General features: G+C 43.4%; 1 protein-coding gene across 1 annotated transcript; it reads left to right on the top strand.

The window, feature by feature from the left end:
- LOC109428788 (serine/threonine-protein kinase ATR-like) lies at positions 1-25,185 on the top strand. Its single transcript, XM_029878129.2, has 8 exons — positions 1-510; positions 801-2,844; positions 2,960-3,349; positions 3,421-3,513; positions 3,570-3,770; positions 19,669-21,993; positions 22,488-23,888; positions 24,085-25,185. Exons 1-8 carry the CDS (start codon positions 194-196, stop codon positions 25,102-25,104), a joined length of 7,791 nt encoding a protein of 2,596 aa, XP_029733989.2. The 5' UTR covers positions 1-193; the 3' UTR covers positions 25,105-25,185.
- Positions 25,186-25,280: the final 95 nt, after the last annotated feature.

Raw genomic sequence — 25,280 nt, 5'->3', positions numbered from 1 at the left:
GCGCGGAGTGTGTTTTGTTGTTGTTCATCAGTTCAGTTGTCTGTGGATTGTTTTGCCGGTTGCCTCAACCTTTTCCTGTAATTTTGCCAAAAATAAAGTGATTTGTGCCGTAAAATTTGTAACAATTGTTAAATCGTTGATATCGATAGCCTGTTAGTCGTTCCTTGTATGATTTTGCGCTTATCCTACCGCGATGGACGAAGAATCGAACAGTGAGCCGTCAGCAGCAACGGAAGCTTCCACAGTGGTTCCCAAACAGCAGCAGGAACGGAACAAATCGGATGCCGTGTGGGAGACGCTGATAGCGACGCTGGTCGACAAGGTCAGCAAACGCAGTTCCTATCTGGAGAAAATCCTGGATATGATCCGACGGGACCTTACGTACGAAAACCCGGGGCTGTTTCCGTCGTCGCTCTTGGCCACACCAACCGAAAGGGATCCCGTCCAGGCATGTAACTTTTGGCTGCTCAATCAATTGCTCCACATTGCTTCGGTTGAGGATTTCTTCAGGTTAGTATTGTATTGTATTTATTTTACGAAACGGCACCATGTTAGTTTTTAGCTTTAGTAGAAGGGTTTCCGTTTAACCAATCGTGAAATCGGGTAAATCATTTGTTTTAGACAAGCTGATAATACATGCTAAATATCTGAACAATTACTTGATTTTAGCCATGAAAGGCACGAAATTACAAACACAAATTATTGTGATAAAAGCATAGTGCATGTCTAAATTACATTACATGTCGATTATGTATACTACATTTTCACTTCACACATTATGTGATTATTCTTTATTTCAGCATCAAGGAAAGTAACATTTTGCTCCAGAAAGCGATTCTCTCAGCCAGCTTTGTAAAGCAGGTTTGGTTCCTTCATGAGGCAGCAGAGAAATATTTGGACATATTGGATACACTGAATTGCTACGATTCCGAGAAGGAGATAAAGCTGGAAAACTTCCAGATGTCCCTGCAATATTTCGAAAATTTGAATTGTTCTTGCGCCTTCGCACCGATCGTCATCAAAGGCAGCGTAACGAAGATCACCCTAACCGAGGTTTGCCTTCACGTGCTGAGTCAGGTGGTTAGCCTGGTGGACGATTCATGCAATCGAAGGCTTCGCGAGCGTTCGGCCGAGATAGTCATGACTACACTCATCAGCGGATCGTTGGATGAGAAAACGCTCTGCATCATGTTTTTCGGACAGTTTCTCAAATTGTGCACTGTCTATACACCGAATTTAGAACACCTCGTTTGGGAAGTTTTGTCGGTCGTGGAAACTACTTTGGAACGATTCAACCGGTGGTTGAGCAGTGAACTGGTTCGACTGAGATCGCTGGAACAGTTCAAAACAGCTCTTGTAGACTTCTATAGTAAACTGAATGCTTTGAAGTACGATCGCAATCCGTCCGAATTGCGACAAAAGCTGTTCCAGTGTTCGATGAGGATCATAAAGAACTTGATGAGCATTAAGAAAGATGCCGGAGATCTGAAGTTAAAGCTTTTGGAAGAAATTAGTAAATTCCTGAAAGCTGTCCAGAACCAGTTTGGGGTCGACATGGTTTACGACATCTACGACGATGTATACGAATTGTCGTATCAGTTCCCGGATCTTTTGAATCTTCTGGAGGTTCCGATCACTAGTGAACTTATCGCCTCTAAAGATGCAGGCGATTCTTTGACATTGAAACGAAGTCACTTTTGGAACAGAGCACTGGACATTGCACTGGAAGGAGAGGACAAGTCAAAACAAATGCAGAAGATTTATTTGTGCCAAAAGATTGTCCACCTTGGCATCAACGTCGTGTACAATTTCACCTGCTGGTTACAGAAAGAAAGCAACAAAACGAAATATCTTTTGGTATTCGACGGAAGATTACGAACTTTTCTGGAAACGTTGTTCCAAGAACTAAGTGAGATTAATTTCACCACCGATATCGTTCTCCTCATACTGGATGTATGCTTCGATGCCACCCTGCTGAAGGACTTCGGATCTCTGGACGTGGACTTCCAACGGCAGATTTTAAGCTGGCTGTTACTCCCATTTGCTGACGATCAAAAATCAAACTATCACATCACAATACAAGAAAATTTGAAAACCAAATTCTATGACGGACTTAAGAACGGTTGTGATATCAACCTTATCAAAGCAAGATCTTTGGATCAGTTGTGTACCCTATCGTTGACCAACATCGGTGACTCAGTAGCGGAAACAGTGAAGGCCAGCTTTTGGGACATTATTCAAAACGTAGTTCGTTCGGACGACCTTCCCCTAAAACGAATTCTCCACCGGTTCTACGTGAACGCATTGCTCTCTTTCAAATTCGCGCCATCGCAACTTTACAGTGAGCTTCTCCACCCGGCCCTCAATATACAAGAATTGAGACCCATTGCCATTCAGAATCTCGCCACTCACTTCTGCATGAAGTCCGGCAATTTTTCTGTATTTGAAGTCAACCGAGATGGCTGCCTTCGAAGAAAACTCCGCTGCTTCCGGTGCAAACCCAGCGCCAACGAACAGGACATCACCAGCACTCAGACCAGCCCGTCACAGAAGCAAGAGCTCTTTGCCCAAAGTGATGGCATACGTCTTACGCTCAACGATCTCGAGCAATACACAGCCTTCAATATCCCATCCGACGACATTCTGGAAACGCTCTACCAATCCGAAGACAGCGATACACGCGTAGAGATGGTCAAACTGTTGCCCATTTTGCTGAAACATACCCCGGAGGTGGCGACAACTGAACGGATGGTGAAGGCTTGGAGCGAACTGATAACGTGCAATTCGGGAGATGCGTCCATCACGTTCTCGAAGACGTTTCCCATTCTGATGTATTATGTCGTGGTGAGTACAGCTCGTTTAAAACAACTAATTTTAATATATCTTGCTAAATAAAGCTGAATAGTGTTGTAAGTCAAGTGTGTCAACAAATGCTACATTGAACACGTTTCATTCCCAGAATTCATCATTGGAACCCCATACCAAGGATAAAATCATTCAATCCTGCCTGGATAAGCTGCTGCAGGCGGTGAAACTAAGCCTGAAAAAATCCGACTACAACTACCAATCCGCTGTGATGAACATGGTGGTCAAGTTCGCCACCTGTGACGGTATCACCGAGGAACGATTGATGCACTGCCTGCGTATGCTGTTCTTCTTCCTGATGCTCCGGGAGTCCGAAGTTTCTCGAGAGGCCACCCTAGCCGCTGGAGAGATGTGCGAACATCATGGTGTTACGCCGTTGGATATGCTCCACTGGTACCGGCACGACATGATCAAGCTCATAATCGCAATTTGTGCCACAAATTATTGCTGCTTTGAAGTGTCGCTGCAAAAATCGCTCTACCATGTGAGTATTACCTAATTTAGATTTTGAACGTTATTATCGGAATTTTCTAATCATCTGTACAACATTTACAGATCAGCCGAACATTTAATTACAGCGGACCGGTGAAATTTGCCACAAAATATTACAAAATAATATTAGCTATGTTGCTACCATGGTGTGTGAAGGTAAATTTCATAAACATACCCTTTTAGCTTATACTAAAAACCATTATCTTTTCCAGCGCCCAAAATGTGAAAAGTTGCTGGACGAGCTCACTAACATAATACGAAGAGATAAGGCCGTGTTGCTTTCGGGTTCCTTCCTTACTGTCTATCCGTATCTGTTCATAAACGAACCTGCGAACATCACGAACCAATGCATTGACTACATCATGACCAATACAGGAAACACTTTGGTGCATTTGCTGCACTCCGATATAAAGGTTGGTATCATTGGTATATATATTAGGTAGGGTGGGGCGGGGCAAGATGGGTCGCGGGGCAAGATGGGTCAGTGTCTTTTTCGGGCGCATTACTTATTTTTTGATTATGGTAATAATTTTGTTAGATGACCAGCATGAATATACAAAAGATTGGGGCATTGATTGAAAAATTATTCACTCTCATTGGAAATAAAAAATAAAATGGTTTTTAGCCATTTTTCTTATGCGATACATTCCATATAATCTCCATATAAACAGCCGCGGGGCAAGATGGGTCACCTTCAATTTTGAACGTATTTTTGGAGCATTCAAAAGTTATTTATTTTTTATTACAAGACTATCTCATAAATGACTTCAATCAAGCGGAATGAACGCTCAAAATTATAACATAAAATTATGATAATTTTTTAGTGAAAACATCGATTTTCAAGTCGCCTTAGGACCACTCAAATCGTAAAGTTTTTTATCTTCCAACTAAATATATAAAATGTTTACTAGTAGCTCTTGTTTACTCAGTATGGATATGGAGCATATATGAATGCGGAACAAATCTTATATGTTGACGTTTTTCTTTGAGAAAATGTGAATTACTTAAAAGGTGACCCATCTTGCCCCGCACTTTTTTTCACGACGCAAAATCGATCACTTTTTAAAACTGCTTGTTTAACATCATATTTTGTATTTATTGAACTTTTTTTCGATTCTTAGCATAGCTAACTAGTGTATTAAAGAGAAGCGGGCGAATACAAACCAATACGATTTGTATTTACAAAGTTATGGTGATTAGACCGGCCCAAAAACAAAAATGTCGAAAAATTCCACGGGGCACCCTCTAGAATCGTGCCTTTGGGTGAGAAGAGCAATCTGTGAAAATTTCAGCTCAATCGGTTTAAAATTGAGCTGGCGCAAATGAGTTGAAGGTTTGTATGGGATTTCCAGTCCAAATATATGGGAAATTGGATGGCCTACAGTCTCTCACTCAGTACGCCGGTTCAGCGAGATCGAATTAGCTCAGAATTAAAAGAATGGTAGTTGATACCCAAAGGAACAATTTTGTAGAAGACCATATCATGATAAAACTTAATTTAGTTGCAGTTTCAGCTAACGAAAGCAGGATGAGGACATCTTCCCCCGTTTACTCTCGGTTGTTACGTGCAGCACGTGTTTGTCGGTCGAAGCTTGCGCGCTACATCATAGGCAGCTATGTAATTCTTCATTGTTTCGATACCCGCACACGTGCGTGAGCAATTGAAATGAAGGCCAACATAGCCGCCTATGATGAAGAGCGCAAGTTCCGAACAGCAAACACGTGCTGCATGTAACAACCGAGAGTAAACAGGGGAAGATGTCCTCATCCTGCTTTCGTTAGCTGAAACTGCACCTAAATTAAGTTTTATCATGATTTGGTCTTCTACAAAATTGTTCTTTAGGGTATCAACTACCATTCTTTCAATTCTGAGCTAAATCGAACTCGCTGAACCGGCGTACTGAGTGAGAGACTGTAGGCCATCCAATTTCCCATATATTTGGACTGAAAATCCCATACAAACCTTCAACTCATTTGCGCCAGCTCAGTTTTACACCGATTGAGCTGAATCTTTCACAGATTGTTCTTCTCATCCAAAGGCACGATTCTAGAGGGTGCCCCGTGAATTTTTCCAACTTTTCTTTCTCGCCATACAAATGTGGGCCGGTCTAATGGTGATCCATCCTTAGGTGACCCATCTTGCCCCGCCCCACCCTATGTAAGTTCATTAACCCTTTCAGGTTGGACGTTAGTTTTCAGTAACGAGTCTGGAATAACAAAGAGGAGAAACGTCAAAATTGGAACAGCCGATTTGCTGTCATCCCCATAGTTCCAATCGAGCAGGAGACCTGTCAAAACGACCAGGATTCGCCACTTTGGTATACTCGAGACACTTTAGTTTTCAGCTAGCTAAATTTTTCTACACCAGCGACAGTGAAAAATTGGCCTACAACGGTGGTTAATGCCACGGTTCGGTTCAAAACTATCTTGCCCGTCTTATTTCACCTTACAGATTTCGTAACCTGTTAGTTGTATTGCAGGAAAGAAGATTCATTACTGTGTAGACTTACGATATGGCTATAAGCTATTTTACGAGACGTTCTACCGGTGGGCCGCTCATTGTTATTGTTTACATTTGATGTTTTTGTTTTCGCCAAAAGTAGCATAACATGTCGTGAGCGCCAATCAGATTTTTGCTGGCAGAGATGTTTCGGTTTTTAATGTGGCATGTATCAATACCCCGAGCTGCATGATGTCACTAGCAGATGAAAAAACATCCCCACGGTCTACGGATATTAATTATAGTGGGTTGATTGACGCATTTTTGCAGATAAATGAACCTCGTTTATTGGATGGGCCTGTATCAAATGTTATGCTAGCGAAAATGTAAATAAATGGGCCCATCGGTTGGACTTCAAAACCGGTAAATATTCATAAAACAGCTGATTTGAAACGTCTCATAAAATGCCTTATTCGCTAAGTAACTCGATCGGGTACACCAGTGAGTGGGCGGAACAATATGTGCAGGGACCTCTAATAGAACCTGCTGACATTCCGCAAGTTGATAGCTTTGGCCAAGAAGGAGTACGACCTTTTGGCAAGAGCGAAGCGCGGTCAATGCGCGCGAGTAGGAAAGGTTCACCCAACGAACAACTGTTTTCTTTGCCGAAGATTCGACAATCACGCATGAGTTCATGCAGTTCGCTGGAAGCGGAACATTTGGCATAAAGTCATTTGGCTTGGCATAAGGCCGTTTGGCATAAGGTTACTTGGCATAAAGACATTTGGCAAAAAAAGAAGAGTGCATTTCGGTTATGCCAAAAATGTCCATTATGCCAAATTTCCCGCTCTCGTTCTATCGTCATGGGTAAAATTCCCAACCCCATCAAAAAACACTTCATTCAGACACCAGAAGACGCCGCACGGAGGACAGTACATTGGGAGAGCACATCCATCCTCCGTCAGTATTGGATGGTGACTGAGACAACTGACCCTCTGCGACGGCAACAAGCCTGACAGACCATTTACGGTAAAACTAGAAATCCTCTACATAGAGATGAGCGGAAGTTACATATGTCGATTCGGTAACGCTGTTTGTTTTGTTTACAACAGCTGCCAACACTTGCTACAAAGCTAGATGTTCAAACTTTGTGCGTGACTTCGCTGTGGTTCAAGTTGTTTTGTTTACGATTTCTAATTATGGTAGATTTTTTTTTTCAAAATTTTGTTGAAATAGCGTAGCAATCGAAGAAATCTGAAATTTATTGCAAAAGTGTTACGCTAATCATATCGGCAGAAGTGAAGCATGAAGCAGCAATGAAAGTTTTTTCGACAAGTGCAGCAACAAAAGTGTCGTCATAAGCATGAGCTTTTGAAAGCAGAATTAATAAATTTTTATCTTTTTCCTAAACATACATATGCCGCCAATTTCTCGATATTAAAAATAAATAATTTTAATTTATTTAGTTCTGATTGCAATACCGTTCAAACGACGCCTTCCTACGAACGATAAGCATGTTCATTTGGCTCACATTTTGACAGTTCTCTCTGCACGATTGGCTCACAATGGCCGCCTCCGCACATCTCTATAATGTAGGATTACTAGGTAAAACGAAACCGCGGCGCACACAATGGACTGGATGGAAACGTATTGGAACCACACGCTGCTGTAGAGAAACAAGCAATTGTCAATAGGACTAAAAATAGACTGCATCATAGTGTAGGAGCTTACAGAAGATATAGATAAACTACAGAAATCGGCACAGTAGAAGCCCAAGGGCACAGAGTGCCTGCAAAATACCTAAATGAAATGGATAAAAAAAATCGTACTATACCTCGAGCTGCATGATCGAAACACGAGAACCATGCTAGTGAATCGCGGCAGGGTGCAAGAAATGAACGGCAGACCGTTCAAGACGAAGGCGGCGACCAGCGCGAGTAGCCAGGTACCAAGCCGGTTACAAGCCGCACGCAAGGGGGAACCATGACAAAGGTAAGCCTCAAAAGGCTAAACTCCCTCACCCAGAAGGCCGCGAACTCCAGCTTCTGCGGAACCTCTGGATCGCGGTTGAAAAGAAGAAGATAATTTATTGTCAGATTCTCTGGAAAGGAAACGCCGCGTGGCAGTTGGTGCGGCGAATGCCAAATTTCACGCGGCCTTGCTGTGCATCAAAGATGCGCAGCGCTTGAGGAAACGCCGTAATGTTTTACTCCCGTAATAATCAAGTAAAAGGGAGCAAAAACCGCGTCGGTTGTTTCTTCAAGAAATAGACCACGTAAAATTTTGGGCAAATACCTCTGTTCGGATGATCAAACCAATTTCTGTAGCAGCTTTACTTCAGTAGCAGCCTAAACTGAAAATTAAGTTTTTATTCATTTTAATTCAGTTTAACTAAATTCACCACAACTTACAATATTTGGTTTACATTCCTCGTAAACTTCTCAATCCGTCAATCTACTGCCGCCGTTATTTATCCATCCAAGAAACTCCTAATTAAATTCAAATATAATAATAATAGATTTATACAACGTTTAACTTAACTTGCGTACCTACTTCCAAATACGTATTCCAAATGTTGAATTCACTTTTAATTTTCAAATAAACGTCCTAAATATTCTGAATTTACTATAAACTGTCGCTATCTTTTCTGTTTGTTTTTGTTTTCGATAATTGCAATTCATCAAAGCATTCGTTCGGTCGATGAAACACCGACACACTACCATTCGAATGCTGACCGCCAGTTAAGCCGGTCGTGCTGTTCTGCGTTGCCACAACAACCTCAATAAACTAATGCTAAGCAAGCCAGCCCGCAAGCGCGACAAAAGAGTCGAGCTAGTCTTCAAGACCGATGGGGCTAAGTTCGCCGATTATAATTAACATTTTTATCGGTGAATATAATAGCAATGAATGTGTGTGACGAAAGAACTTGAATAAAAATGGAAATAAACAGAGGTCTATCATTGAACAACACAATAACAACGACGACCTTCTTGCCTAAAATCCTGGTCTTGAACGGCTAGGGACTAGTAGTTCGATAATGACTACTAACCCTAGGCAGGCCGATGCATTGAGTGCCGTGAGAGGCGAAAATTGTGGCTGGATCACAACGTCCCGAGACCATACTGTCGTTAAGTTGCTTTTTTGTGATGTAACATCCAAAAGTTTGGATGCGTCATAATATCCTATGTGCCTTCTTTCTTTGAACTTCGTGACATATTTGCATGCTCCGAAAAAAAAGCACCATAAAGTCCTGGTACATTATGGCCTCGGACGCTATGCTACTGCGCCGCGAAAATTGACTCCCGTTGCTGGGTGCGAATGTAAAACGCATCCGGCGCGCCAGTATAGGTGAAATGAAGAAGAAGGAGGCGTAGAAAGGCACGTTCTATAAGGCCTAGCCCTAGAGGTCCGGAGGAAAAGGCACAAGTAGGAGCCCTGGCAGTGCAGGCGACTCTCCAGTGTAAAAATCCGGATTGGATAACCAACACCGAGTAGATCGTAGCCGCTCTGAAACAGCAATGCGAGATCAATGTACGAAGTGCATTAATCTGCGTTTGCGAATAGGCCTGACGGATACCCAGCTCGCCTCCTTTAAGGACAAACGTCTTAAAATCCCGCTTCAAAAGTGCATCAGAACTTCAGACGCACAAATCTCAAGAAGTAAGTTTCAAACAACAGTGCATTTTATTATTCTGTTTCTGCCTAATTTTAATAAGCTTAAAATGAGAAGCTCAGGTGTGCTGGTTTTGTTTACGAAGAGATTTGTGCCCTCGAAATCGTGAGTAGGTACCAAAGTCGGCCATTGTGGCGGCCATTTTGGGATTCTAACAAGTCTGTCTTTAAGCTCCCAGTTAGTAAGGATAACAAGGTGGCCGCAGTCGGGAAGATCAGAGTTGGCTAGACACTCGAGCAGGGAATGAGAACTAATTGAAAACAAATTGAGTTATTTAGATCTCACGAATTTTGATAACAAAGTGAGTTTTCATTTTGTATGACTTAAGTGTTAACATAACAAAAAATGATAACAAAATAATATACTGGAATATCTAATTGAAAACAGAATGAGTTCTCATTGATAACAAATTGATATCTCATTTTGTTATCCACATTTTACGATTTTATATCATACCCAGTTCTCAGGGAGTTATGAAATCTATAGGGTTGTGCTGTTCGGAGGAAAAAATGGACTGTATCGGGACAAGTCAAAACTCGCATCTGCTCTTGGAACAGTCAAACTTAGAACTAACTTTATTCAGCAACGTTACAATAGTATTGGTATGGAAAAGTATGGTTGAATCATGGTATGTTTTCTCTACTGATGGTTGTCCTGATGGATGGATCGTGTTGCCAGGTGTAACATCCACCCGCGCCTTGAAATGTTGCATTTCGAAACCAAAGACTACATCAATCGGTCTCCGCGTCCATTGGTAGTAGGCAAATTTTCTTCACCGCTCTTGTCGTTGTTGTCCCATTCGGTAGCAGCAGGCCAACCACACGTGTGTGGCCGTCCTTTCCTGGAATCAGCTCGGTTATGCGAGCCAACATCCATTGAAGTGGTGGAACGTTCTCGTCAACGATCAGCACTAATGCACCGACCTTGAATCGGATGACCTTGAAATCCTTCTGGCGCTGTTGCAGTTCATGGAGATAGTGGGTCATCCAGAGTTTCCAGAATTTCTGTTTTAGATCTTGTAGAAACTGCCACTTCGAGAGTCGACCAGCAGGGATCTCCTCATATGAGGGTTCGGGAATCGCTTGAAACTCTCGGCCGATTAAAAAATGGGCGGGAGTTATAGCCCGGACATCGCTTGGGTCGTCCGAGACTGGAATTAACGGCCGGGAGTTTAAAATGGCTTCTATCTGCGCAAGCACAGTGGAAAATTGTTCGTACGAAAGATTGTGCTCGGCTAGGATTCTCTTCAGGTGTAGTTTAACAGATTTGACTCCCGCTTCCCAAATCCCGCCGAAATGGGGACTTCGGGGCGGGATAAAGGACCACTTAATTCCTCGCTGTGTGCAGAATGCTTCCAAACCTTGTTGGTGTTGCTCGTTCCGAAATAGTTCGGCAAGACGCTGCAGCTCGTTGTTCGCGCCCTCAAAGTTGGTTGCATTGTCCGAATAGAGATGCTCTACCAGACCTCGGCGGCTCACAAAGCGTTGGAGGGCTCCAAGAAAGGCTTCGGATGTGAGGTCGGATACGACTTCCAGATGAAGTGCACGGGTTGACATGCACACAAACACACAGACGTAGCCCTTCATTACCTGTGCGTTCCGTATCTTGTGATTCGCACGGATCTTGAAGGGGCCAGCAAAATCCAGACCGGTACGATTGAATGGAAACGTTGGCTGTACTCGATAATCGGGTAGATCACCCATCAGTTGGGTAGATTTAGTCGGCTTCATACGATAGCAGGGAATGCATCGGTGTATGACCTTCCGGATGATATTCTTCGCTCGTATAGGCCAATATCGCTGTCTAACTATGGCCAGTAGACCACGCTGTCCGATGTGTAGGTTGCTCAGATGCAGAAATCGAATCAAAGTCAAGGTCAAAGGATGTTTTTCTGGTAGTAACGCTTGATGCTTGTAGTCGTACGGCAATTCGGCATTCATCAAGCGACCACCGACTCGAAGCACGCCATCAGTCGGATCGATGAAAGGGTACAAGTTGCCGAACGGTTGATTCGATTTGGGTTTCTCCATTCGCAGAAGTTTCAGTTCTTCCGCAAAGCCTTCAACTTGCACAAGTCGCACAATCAACGTAGATGACCGCGTCATTTCGTCCGTCGTCAGCAGTCCTTTCGTTAGCTTCTTTTTTCGACTTCGTATGTAATCACAAAAACGCACAACATACGCCATCGCGCGCTGTATGATGGGATAACGGCTCACCCTGTAGAATATCGCCATGCGTTCTGCTTTCACCGCCGCTACTAACACTATCTTCTTCACTTCAGGTATTTCTTCGTCCGCCATGGGAGGCGGCTCAGCAAGGACCGGATCACCTTCACGCAGCATCCGTGGACCAGTCCACCATAGCGAAAGAGACTGCAAATACTTCGGTGAAATTCCCCGGGATATGCAGTCAGCGGGGTTCTCCTTCGACGTGATGTACTTCCAGTTAAATCCCGCCGTCAAATCTTGGATTTCTCGAACTCGATTTCCAACGTATGCCGCCAGCTCGTCCGGCGACTTTTGAACCCAGCATAGAACTATTTGGGAGTCACTCCACAAAGTTACATTGTTGAAACTGATCTCGAACGCTGCTAGTATCTTTGCTGTCAGCCGTGCAAGTAGCACTGCCGCCAGTAGCTCTGCTCGAGGCGTGGTGATCTGCTTCTGCTTATCTCGTTTCCTTGGCAGTATTCTCGACTTACTACACACTAACTTCATCTCTGCTGTACCGCCGGTATGCTTTAGCCTGGCGTAGATACAGGCGCCGTATGCTAGATCCGACGCATCTGCAAATCCGTGAAGCTCTATACCACAAATACCTTCATTTGAGATCCATCGCGGAATTTGCACACTGTTCAAACTGCGTAACTGCTGATAGTAGTCCATCCAAAGAAGCGCCATCTCTTCGGGAACCGGTTGGTCCCACTCCAAGTTCAGCGACCACAATTCACGTAGAATCAGCTTCGCTGCGGTTACCACCGGGCCAATGAAGCCCAACGGATCGAAAATCTTCGCAATTTGGCTCAGGATCGTTCGTTTTGTATGAACAGCGTTTCCATCGATCAGATGAGCCGGCAGTACGATTGTGAACATATCATTCACCGGATTCCAGGCCACGCCTAGTGTCTTCATGGTAATGTTGATGCTGGGGTCCTCGATTTCAACGCCATGTTCTCGCTGCGTTTCAGGAATGTCCGCCAAAAGTTCTTGGCAGTTGGAAGCAAACTTGTGTACGCTGAAACATCCTTTCTTCAAGAGGTCGACAATCTGATTCTTCAACTCGATCGCTTCAGGCAGGGTGTTGGCTCCTACCAACGCATCGTCGATATAGCATGATTTCCTAATCGCATTGGCCGCCAGCGGATACCGGACACCCTCATCTTCAGCCAACTGACGAAGAGACATCGTAGCCAAGAACGAAGATGACGCTAACCCGTACGTGACTGTTTGCAAGTCGTAGGTCCTTAACGGTTCATTTTGAGATTGTCTCCAGAGGATTCTCTGGTAGCTCCGATCGTCTTCATGAACAGCTATTTGCCTGTACATTTTTGGAATGTCGGCTGTAAAGGCAAATTGATAGGTCCGGAAATTCAGGAGAATCGAAACCAAGTCGTTTTGTACGGTTGGTCCGATCATCTGCGTTTGATTGATGGACACTCCTGTATCGGACGTAGCAGACCCATCGAAAACCACACGCAGTTTCGTGGATGTACTGGTGGGCTTCAGGACATAATGATGCGGTAGATAGAAAGCGTGCAGATCATCGGGATTCGGATTCTCGACCATGTAACCGAGCGCTTCGTATTCTTTCAGAAACATGTCATACTGCATCTTCAGTTCCGGAACTCTATCTAAACGTTTTTCCAAACCGTAGAACCGCTTCTCAGCCATACGCTTGGAGTCTCCTAACTGATTCTTCTTCTCGTTGAATGGCAGGCGTACCAAGTACCTACCCTCCGTGGTTCGTTCATGTGTATCTTCGAAGTGTTGGACACATTCCTCTTCAACAGTTGAACGTGACGATTCGACGTTTCCAAATGACTCGATTTCCCAAAATCTTCGCACCAATGCATCAACCGTTTCATCGGACGCAGTTAAACAGAACGAGTGGACTACTTGGGAATCTTCGGTCGGGGCTGGACCACTTAGTACCCAACCAAATTGTGTTTCCTGCAGTATGGCAGCACTTCTTGGTAGCTGGATTCTGCCGGACATCAGCATGTCGTAGAACACATCCGCTCCCAACAACATGTTCACCTTATCGGGAACATGGAATCCGGGATCAGCCAACGAAACGCCATTCGGGATGGCCAGCGCAGACATATCCACCTTACTAGTTGGTAGGACTCCGGTGATTTTAGGCACCACTAGCAGCTCAAGGCAGACAGTATAATCAGTAACACGCGATTTCACTTGGGTGTGAATCTTCAGACGCACCTTGGTCTGGGTGTCGTTCAGGCAACTGATGTTGATGTTGGCGGTTTCCTTCTTCAGTGCCAAAAGGTTTGCGAATTGCTCCGTCACGAAGCTCGTATGCGACCCGGAATCGAGTAGCACCCTGCATGGATACTGCTGACCCGCCTTTCCAATAACCAGAACTACAGCGGTAGAGAGCAGAATCTGTTTTCCGAGATTCTTCGGTTGCACGCAGAAGTTGGATCGCTTTTCTTCTTCATCAGGGACAGCTGTTGGCTCGCTCTTGGTTGGTTGTTCAGGATTCTTCTTCGCAGGCTCGGGCTTCTCTGCAGACGTTGGCGAGGTTACGGATTTCTTTGTACCATCATCTTCGGGATGTAGGATTGTGTGGTGGGATTTCCGACATTTCTTGCACGTATGCTTCGATGTACAATTGATGGTTCTGTGCCCCTTCTGGAGGCAATTGAAGCAGGCTCCGAGACGTCGCAGTACATTGTACTTATCAGACAAGACTGCATTATTGAACGAATCACATCTCCACAACTCATGGGACTCCGAGCATTGTGGGCACTTATCAGGAGTTGCAACTAGGGTACTCGTCTTCCCCTTAACATCCTGCACGTTCCGAACGGGTTTCTGGCCTTTGAATACTTGCTTCACGATAGGCTGGATCTTTTCCAATACCTTACATCTCTCCCGCAGAAACTCAAGAGTGTCGTCGTAGCATGGCAAATCGTCGTCCACGTGATTCAACTCCCAGGCCTTCCGAGTTTCCGAATCTAGTTTTGATGCGATGCGGTTGATCAACATGCATTCTCCCAATCCCTCCACAGGAAGACCGAGGTTCTTGAGAGCGTCGACGTTTTTTGTGCATGTGTCAATGAGCTTTCGGAGATCTGTGGCGTTTTCGTTCGTTAGTTTTGGGAGGTTGAAGAGAGAATCAATGTGTTTATCGATTATGAGCCTTTTGTCCTCGAATCGTTCAATCAACATCTTCCAAGCTGCGTCATAATCATTATTGTTGATTATTTCCTGGTCAATAATGCCAGCGGCTTTACCCACTAGCGAGTTTCGAAGATGGTACAGCTTTATAGCTGGAGATTCTGTGCTGTACCGGCTCATGATCGTCTCGAACATCGACCGAAAAGCGAACCAATTTTCATAGGTCCCGTCAAACGTCGGTAATGGAACCTTCAGCGGGGGTAGATGAGGTGCAACGTCTGCTACGGTGTTCGGTATTGGCTGAACAGCCGGCACAGTGCGTGCGGCGTCCTCCTCTTTCTTGACGTGGTCATCGATCAATTTAGAAATAAAAATGAACAACTCACCGTATTGCTGCTCAAACGTGACGTACGCTACCTCTGCCTCCTCTCGTACCTCGTCATCAACGTCCGCTTCGAAGACACGCTGGTGTAGCTGATTGTATTCCGCCAAGGTACTCTCGACGGTTTTCAGCTGGAGCTGCAAGAACTGCTTACAGTGGAGGTTCGGATTTGGAGCTTCTTGGCTCGTATCCAAACTGGCACGCACTCGCATTAACTTACTTCTTACCGACTGCAGTCGGATCTTCATCACTTTCAATTCTTCCGTTGTTTTCTTCATCGTTTCTTTTTCTTTTTTCTTCGCTTTTTGTTCACTCACTGACAGGGTTTCTTCTTGCAAATCCAACCGACATGGACCTGCCTTAGTTTTCTTCGACATGGGTGTTTCGACCGACATATAGTTTCGAAACTTTCGACCCTAGCAACTCAGTGCTGTCACACTTCTTTTTTATCCGTAAGTCACTCGCGTACGGTACATCTACAGTCACAGTACCGCCGTGCCGCAGTACCGACACATTCACGTACGACGAACGCAATCCACAAGCGTAATGTGGAATTTGTTTCCATACGACACATCACAAACACTACTGCAACGGCTCATATTCGTCGGCAACAATTTCCTCGATCATCGCACACATACACTTTGCCTCTATTTCCGTTGCAATCACTTTGCCATACAATGGCCGTAGTCCACACAATCGCAGTGCAGATTCAGTACCGGTTTGATCCTCGCTGAGGATCTCACAAGAAATTAGCTCCGCCGTGCGCGTCGATCTACTTCAACCACAAATCTTCTCGTTAGATTTTCTCGCATTCAGCCACAATCGGTGACGTCATCCCATCGAGCGAGCGGCACAGCAAAGCACACTTCTTCGTTTTCGAATTCCGCCCTTCGGGGCTTCCTCTACATGAACACACACTGCGCGAAAAAGGGAACAATCGACTCTTCTCCGATGCACGCTTCGTCGTACACTATTCCCAATTCCAAAATGGCGATTTTTCGGATGTTTTTCCGCCGATCGTTTTTTACGCAATGGCGTCACTTTTACGGCAGTTTTCGCACTCGCGTTACACCAGTCGGGTGTATCACTACATTTCACTCGAATTCCAGCTTTTCCGCGCGATTAGCTGGTCGTATATCCGGAACAGGCACAATCCGACTTCAGAAGGACCAAAAATGTGCTGTTCGGAGGAAAAAATGGACTGTATCGGGACAAGTCAAAACTCGCATCTGCTCTTGGAACAGTCAAACTTAGAACTAACTTTATTCAGCAACGTTACAATAGTATTGGTATGGAAAAGTATGGTTGAATCATGGTATGTTTTCTCTACTGATGGTTGTCCTGATGGATGGATCGTGTTGCCAGGTGTAACAAGGGTAATAACTACAAATTAATGACAAATTTAGTATTCATTTTGATATTTTATTAGGCATTAATTTACATGAATAAGAAAAAAATTAAATGAGATTTTATTTTAAATTCAGAACAATCTCTTGATTGAAAAATTGTTTTGTTTGATACGATATCTTTAGAATATGGCCCTTATTAATGGCGTAGTATTATCGATTGTAACATTAACATTTCATCAACAGTCATTTCTAACTTGGAGCCTACACGAAGAAAAAAATGTATGGAAATCGGATATGATATCCTCATAGATATGCAGCTTAACTGTACCATGATTCAACTAAAAGATTAATGATGGACATTGAAGTCATAAAGAAAAGTAAATTTGGAGTCAAAGGACAACTGCACGTAATATTTTTGTATAATTATATTTCAGCTTTTCCTTCTGCTTGTATGCATTGCAGTGAAACAAATGTGGCCGATGTACTCTTTTACTGAGATAATGTACGGCGACTTAGTGGTGATAAACGTGAACACTTCGTGTGTCAATTTGTGCATTTAACTGTTCGAAATGTGGCAGAATCGTTTTCGTTTGAATGTGTGTGCAACGCTCAGAGTCAGTGAACTACGCGGAACAAGGTGAGGTCTTTCTGATTACACTCTTGTTATATAACTGCATATAAGTTGAAAATTCGCTATTTTCAACATCCTTTCATCTGTTGGAAGCTGCTTCAGTTCTGGACTCTTTCTAAGTTGATGAAAGGATTTATAAATGCTTGCAAGGACTTGGCCAGGTGTGTGAAGCCGAGTGAGTCTATGACATTGTAGATAGTAACGACATCAGCAATGTCAATTGATATATTCAATTTTGCAACTCCATCCATTGTTATTTGTGCAAGTATTCATGCTATGCAGTGAATCAAATGTGGGAGATGTTAACGACCAGGGTTGAAAAAATATTTTTCAATTGAATGAATTTCTGCTGAAGTTAATGCTTTTGACATTCATTTTCAGCTCTGCTGTGAGATACTTGAAAGTGAACGCAGAAAAATTCAACTACTTTGTGGAGGTAATGACTGCACCATCATCAACACACGCTCTGCGCTGATGGATGCTTCATGTCAACACCGGCCGCATGAATGCGACTCGCCCATAAGCAAGCGTCGTGAATTTTTGTCGTTTGAGTGCCGGTCACAGGAAAAATGTTGCTTTTGAACCTCGCCGTCTCCCCAGTGTGAGCGACGAGAGAATTTTTATTCTCTTTTCAATTGCCTCCGTGAAGGACAGGGGCTTCAACGTGAGAAGCGGTGTGGTGAAAAGACAAAAACAAAAACTCACGTTCGTTGGGAGCTTCGGAATTTTTGCAACCGTGACGACATCCCATAGCCACAGGCATCGGGACTCAAATTGAATGACATCGAGCAACGAACTGAGTCACATTCGGCTTCTCAGCTCTTTCCCTTGTTACCCGGGGAAAAATGATGACATTGAAAAAATAAGGCATCCGATTGGAAAAATATTTTACTACATTAATTCTATCGGGTTTCGCATAGTCTTTTGGCATAATGGTCAAATGGCATAATCTGGCATAACAGTCGTTTGACAAAATGGCCGTATGGCATAACAATAAGTGAAATTGCATTCATCATTTTCATGTATGATAAACATGTGTTATTTTCAAAACTGTATCAAACATCACGGGATTCATCATTTTGGCACGGAGCTATAATGAATTCTTTTTCACGCGAGAAAACTTTATAAAGACCGTGAATTACTTCGATTGGCTATATCCAACTTCATTTATCTTTAATTTAGAGATATTCCAAATGAACATTATGCCAATCGGCTCTAATGCCAACGACTATTATGCCAAACGAGCTTAAGTGTGAGAAAATTTTGAGCCTACTGTGGAACTTTTGTTATTTCTTTACGAAAGTGCGAACGGTGCACTTTTAAAACATAGAATTGGAGAAATAATCAATCTGTAGTTCAAATTTCAAATTTGACAATATGTTTAGATTAAAATAACTAATATAGGAGAACTTTTGTATTCTGGGAAGTTTTGTTTTCTTCGTTATCGAAGGCTTTGAGAACCCTGTTGAATTCAACGTTGGTCTCCAATCTTTTCCAACCAAGCTGAGCTATACGACCAAATTTCAGGCAATTTGGCCGATGAAAACCCCCTCATAACGAAGAGAATAACCCTGCCAATAGTAACCAATCACCCTAAAAAGACTTATTAAAGTTAAGCCAATTTAAGGAGAAACATCAGAGAATACAAATATATCTGCCACAATGACCGACTTGGATCCCTACTAACGTTTTCAAGAGCACCAATCTTAAAAAATCGTAAACAAATGCGCTCGATTTGGAAAAGTTGCCTCTTTTAGCAAGTGAGCAAAGCCAGGATAAACAAGTGTGGTTCAATGCTTCGTTCGTCAGATTTGTGCCCCTAAAGTTATGAAACAGCCCCTATATAACATGACCATTACCCAGAATCAGAAAATTATAAATTTTGTGTCAATATGGAAGTACAATACTCAGATAGATTTAACAAATATTTTAATGTTAACAAAGCATATTGAACCTATTTTGGATTTTTGAAATCAAATCTTGTTATTATTGAGTTTTTGAAATGATAACAAAATAATATCTCAATTTGATCTTATATAAAAATAATTCGGAACGAAAACTTGTTTTGAATTCATTTTGTTATCAATAACAAAATGAGTTATGAATTTGTTATAGGTTTGTTCTCATTCCCTGCTCGGGCAGTGTGTCCTGTCCACTCCTCGAACATCTACAAGCATAACTTTTCTAGATTAAATTGGTGATTTTAGATCCTAACTAGGCCAAATTTGACCTCGAAATTGCGATATCTCTACTGATTTCCGAGGTATTAAAAAAAATAAATAGGTATTTTAGTATCCAGCAAAAAAAATACTAAAATAGGGGAAGTACCTAGAAAACCGCTCTACTGTTTTTTTCTTCGAATTTTTGAACTCATGGCATGTTTCGAAATTTAAAGTGATCATCATGGAAATATCATAAATACGATGTAGATAGAAAGGCACTTTACCATTTATTGATAATTATTATTTTCTTCTTTCAGAAAACGGTTGCCGAGATTTTAATCTTCTATCACATCAACTCCGAGTGTGTTCTGCACGCCTTTCGGAGTATGCTGGCCAAGGGCGATGCCCAGGAAATCACAACGACTCAAATGGCCGACTACATTTTTACCCGGTTCCTGGGTGTGTTGACGTTCTTCGAGGCCACACTGATCAATCCGGAAACGGAAAAGGCTTTGAAGCGAGAAACGCTGCTTAGTTTGGGGGAAATAATTCGTCTGCTCGGAGGGGCTCACATTACTCCGTTCCGGTTTAAGATCATTGCACTGCTGAAAACGGCCCTATCGTTCGAGGAGGCAACGCTGAAGAGTATCTGTATTAAAGTTTGGCGAATTTTCATCTGCACGGTTGATGTTCAACAGCTGGGACAGTTGCTGAGCACGATCTTCGTTTCTTTGGTGCAGTTCATTGATGAATTTTCGGAGGATATCAACTTCATATTCCACTACTTGGTTGTGCAAAACAACAGTCTTTTGAGCATGTACATACCGGATCTGTTCTTTTTGGATGAAACCAAGGTAAACGATGATATTAAGACCATAGTCGCAAAGCACATCAAGGTGGAAAAGGATCAGGATCAATTTTCGCTTCGCTTTAAAGAACTTACCAAACAGGTGAGTCATGAAAACCTGTCGGTGCGAGTTTTTGCGTTGAAATATCTTAAAAGATTGTTTGCCAGCAGTCGGAAGCAAGTTAACGATGCGACTATTGGGCAACTGACTTTCAATCCGAGAGTGGAGAGTTTGTTGAACAATCTAATTAAGAGCTGCAGCGATATCGATGTCAACTACAGGCTGCGAGCTTCCGAATGTATCGGGGAATTGGGGGCAGTAGCTCCCAGCTATCTCCCTCCTAATTACGCACCGCAGGACAGTTTCGCACTCAGCGTTCATTCGGATGCATTTGCCAGCATGGCTTTGGCGGAACTCTGCAGAGCTTACCAGTTTCAAAAGGATACCAAACATGTTGATACATTCTCATTGGCAATTCAGGAAATTTTGGTTGAGCGCGGGGTTTCACCTAAGACTGGGAAGAAGCTCGATGTTTGGGAGGCCATACCTGCGCGACTGCGGCCAATTATGGAACCTCTGCTGACTTCATGTTACACCGGCCTTGCAATGAGCGCTACCGTTGAATGCCATCCAATATTTGGAAGTTCCAAAGCTCAATCCTGCCAAGAATGGGCATATCTATGGGCTTGCCAAATGATCGAACACCTGGAGAAAGACAACACCCAAAATCTTTTGAAATCTTTCAAACCAAGCATCCGATGCGATATGAGCACGATGACTTTGTTCCTGCCGTACATATTACTGCACGCCATACAAGCAAGTCCCGAAAATTGCCGAAAGAAAATGGTGGAGGAACTTCAGTTCTTGTTCAATGCCATAATGAACAACAATCCGGAAATTGATAGTCCTGAAGATCAAGATCATTACATCCGAGGTCTTCGAACATTGCATTTCAAGGTGGATGAACACTCTTTGCCTACGGCGGATGTTGAGACCAGCGATATGTCTAATGAATGTGCCAAGTTTGCGTTCAATTTGTTAGACTTTCTTGAGAAATGGAAGCGTCAGTGGCGAAAGGTTTACCAACTTGACGATAGCAAATGTGACTTTCACAACGTGGATTGGTTTGTCAACGAATTCGATCATAAAATGCTGGCTGACATCAACTACAAATGCAACGAATTTGCGCGGTCGCTGATGTACTTGGAAGCGTTTATAGAGGACGATCCCTCGAGGCTACAGCAGCACTTGTTCTTCCTGGCCAAGTTATTCACCCACTTGAACGATCCGGACTCGGTGGAAGGGGTCATGTGTCTCAAGACAACCGAACCAACTTTGGCGGAACAGATACTTCTCCATAACGCCACCGGCAGACTCCACCAGACGGCGGCCTGCTACGAGCGCATGCTTCAGGTTGGCAATATGAGCCCAAGGGATATCCACAACATGGTTGAGTGCTATCTGCGATTGGATCAGCCGGAAACGGCTCTTCTGCTCTCGGAAAGTTTGTTGAACAAATACTACGAGAGTAATGTACACACGCTGCTGCAGGAAATCAAGGCCGAACCCTTGTATCGGCTTGGGCGTTTCGAAGAACTGGAAGAATTGCTCGAGTCTCCGTCGGTGCAGGACAGCGATAGTTGGGGAGTGGTGTGCGGTTCCCTGATGACCAGCTACCGCAAGAATGAACACGAACAGTTTATGCACAAACTAGAGCAAGCAAGGCTTGCCGTGCTGAGGATTCTGCGCCATTCGGATCTCAAAATCAGTGCCTATGAGAAGGGCTACGAACAAGTGAGTATTTTTATCCTATAGTTACATCTACATAGGCATTTACTGCCCCTATTCGCAAAACAGTCCTATGTTTGCTGGGTTTCCTATTCACATGGGACAGTTGTGCGAATTGGGGCAGTTTAGAAGGTGTTTGGGTGATACAAAAATTATGTCCTGCTATCCTTCCTATGTCACGCTCTTTACATTGGACCTCACCATTGTTTGTATGGGTCGTACCGTTCTGCAATCATTGTGTCGGTCAAGGTGTCCTATTTTGACACTTTCCGCTATAACTCACTCAATACCAATTGTTTTATTTTTGTGCACGGTGAGATACGTACTTTATCTAAACATGTACATAAAATCAAGCTAATTGGTATGAATTGAAATATAGCGGGAAGTGTCCAAATTATGATCACCGCGGTTCAAATATTCCTTTACCTTATTTAGATGTAAGCGCATTGAAAATTGAAGTGTCTCATTAAAATTCTCATCAATGTTCATTATTCCAACAGGTTCTGAAACTTCACATGATAACCGAGTTTGAAAAATGCGAACAAGTGCTGGATAACGTACGTTCCAACGGACTGTCAATGTGTCACGACAACATAAAAAAACTGATCGAAAACTTCGAATCTCGTTTGGAACTGCTGCAGCCAGCGGCCGGTACAGTGGAACCAATCATAAACCTTCGTCGTATTCTGCTGAACGAGACGAAAATATTGATCAACGGTTTGCCATCCAATCACAGCAGCGGACAAACGCTCAAAGATATCAACGAAACCATCGACAGTCACATTGGTGAATTGTGGATTAAAAGTACGGAACTTGCTTCCAGGGCGAAGCTTTTCGAACAAGCACATCTCTATATTCTTCACGCCGAGAGCTACAAACCCAAAGAACTTTTCATCAAAAAGGCAAAATTGCTATGGGAAAAACGTGACGTGGCAAATGTATTCAAAGTTCTTGAACGGGGCCTCGCAGAAATCATGCAGACAGCCAACGTAACTGAGGCGAAGCAGTTACCTAAAGAAGACAGGATGATTTACGCACAAGGAAAGCTGTTGATAGCTATTTACAACGCGGATTCGTCAAACGTATCAACTAGTATCAATCAGAAGTGCTTCAAAGAAGCAGTACTAGCTAATCCAGAATCAGAAACTTGCATGGTTCACTTGGCCCAATATCTGGACAAGCTGCACGCCAACTTTTCGACTGATGACCAAGATTCAACTAAAGGTTGGGAGCTGCTACAGGACGTGATGACCTACTATGGCAAATCTATGATGTACGGTTCTACATACATCTACCAGTCGATGCCAAAAGTGCTCAGTATTTGGCTCGATTTCACGTCCAGGGGTGTTCAGAACGATTCCTACAGGAAGATCTGCTCCAATATGAACAAATTAGCGCAACGCTTCAGTGAGACCTTATCGCCGTACTTCTTTTTCACTGCATTCTCTCAGCTCATGAGTCGAGTGGCACATCCCTCCGTAGAAGTGTTCCAAGTCTTGAAATCGATCATCGTCAAACTGATCCTCACTTATCCGCAACAATCGCTGTGGATGTTGCTCAGTGTCTACAAATCGTCCTACGCAAATCGCGTCAAGCGATGCCACGAGATATTCCACGACAAGAAGCTAGCGAAAACTTCCATGCAAAAGATGATCACCGATTTTAACGCTCTTGCGGAAAAGTTCATCGAACTGACCAACAAAGACCTGGGATCATCGAGGGAGACCAAGGGCTTGGTATCGTCCGTAGTTAAATCCCTTCCGAAACTGTTCCAGGATGGGGTTCTGTCCAACATCATGATGCCCATCCAGAAGTGTATGCAACTGGTCTTGGACCGGAATTCTCCCAATTTTTCGTCGTGTCCGATGGATTTGGTGTACATCAATGGAATACGTGAAGAGGTAATGTAACAATCTTATCACCTGTTAAAATAGCTCGTTTCGACCGTTATTGAACATTCGATCATTATTCAAAACTGTGAGCAGTTTCATTTAGAAAAGTCTGCAAATTAACCTCGGGTTGTATGTAATACTATAATATTGACTATTTTTTCATTTGCTAGAATACTATATTATTTCTTCTCATTCTTTTCTTCAGTTTACTATTCTTCAATCGTTACAAAAACCTCGGAAAATAACACTCATCGGAAGCGATGGACATGATTATATCATGATGATGAAACCAAAGGATGATCTCCGAAAGGACTTCCGCTTGATGGAGTTTAATGCCGTTGTCAAACAATACCTCTACAAGGACCCAGACGCTAAACACCGTCGTCTGAACATCCGTACCTATGCTGTCCTTCCATTGAATGAAGAGTGTGGCATCATAGAATGGGTGGAGAATTTGAACACATTCCGCAGTATCATATGTACCTACTATAAGCAAAGAGGACTTGGCATGCCGGCAAAAGAACTGCGAAACTACAACTTCAAACGCCAGGAGCTGTTGCAGAAGAAACGGGATACATTCCTAAACATTCTCCTTCCGCGACATCCGCCCGTGTTCGGAGAATGGTTCCGCGATCGGTTCTCTAACCCCCACAACTGGTTCCAAGCTCGAAGTTCCTACATTCGAACTACGGCTGTAATCTCCATTGTGGGCTATATCTTGGGGCTCGGAGATCGCCATGGGGAGAACATTCTGTTCGATGCCAAGAGCGGCGATTCGGTCCATGTCGACTTCAACTGTCTGTTCAACAAGGGCGAAACGTTTGAAGTGCCTGAACTGGTGCCTTTCCGTCTCACGCACAACATGGTGAAAGCGATGGGTCCACTGGGCGTCGAAGGTCTCTACCGCAAGTGCTGCGAGATTACCTTAAGAGTGCTTCAGAACCAAACACCGACGCTGATGTCGGTGCTGAAACCGTTCGTGTACGATCCTTTGGTGTCTTGGAGTAAAATTACCAAACACGATGGTACTACCGAGAGAACTGATCCCCAGGCGATGAACAACGTTAAACACATCGAAGAACGACTGAAGGGATACGTACGAATAAACGGTAAAACATCACAGATGCCGCTCTCGGTCGAAGGTCAGGTGAACCATCTGATTACCGAGGCGACCAATCTGGACAATCTGGCTCAAATGTACATCGGGTGGGCAGGATACATGTAAAGTGAGTACCATAACTATTTTAATTTTGCTGTTATGTTAACTATTGCATATTACATAATAAGTTGTATGTTTCGTAACGATAGTTGAGAATTTATTAATCCGAACAAGCCTAAACATGCTTCTTTTTGATGGTGCAACGACTCTACTGGTACAGAGCGTTTGTGGACAACTTTGAT

Source organism: Aedes albopictus, chromosome 3 (genome assembly GCF_035046485.1).
Source record: "Aedes albopictus strain Foshan chromosome 3, AalbF5, whole genome shotgun sequence".
In the NCBI taxonomy this organism is placed as follows: domain Eukaryota; kingdom Metazoa; phylum Arthropoda; class Insecta; order Diptera; family Culicidae; genus Aedes; species Aedes albopictus.
The sequence above is the reverse complement of the archived record's forward strand: the minus strand, read 5'-3'. Positions and strand labels throughout refer to the sequence as shown.

Coding starts and splice junctions, on each gene's coding strand:
- LOC109428788 (XM_029878129.2), top strand. CDS start 194: ATGGACGAAGAATCGAACAGTGAGCCGTCAGCAGCAACGGAAGCTTCC. Junction 3,514..3,569: donor TGCTACCATGGTGTGTGAAG/GTAAATTTCATA, acceptor TATCTTTTCCAG/CGCCCAAAATGTGAAAAGTT. Junction 21,994..22,487: donor ATGAGAAGGGCTACGAACAA/GTGAGTATTTTT, acceptor TTATTCCAACAG/GTTCTGAAACTTCACATGAT.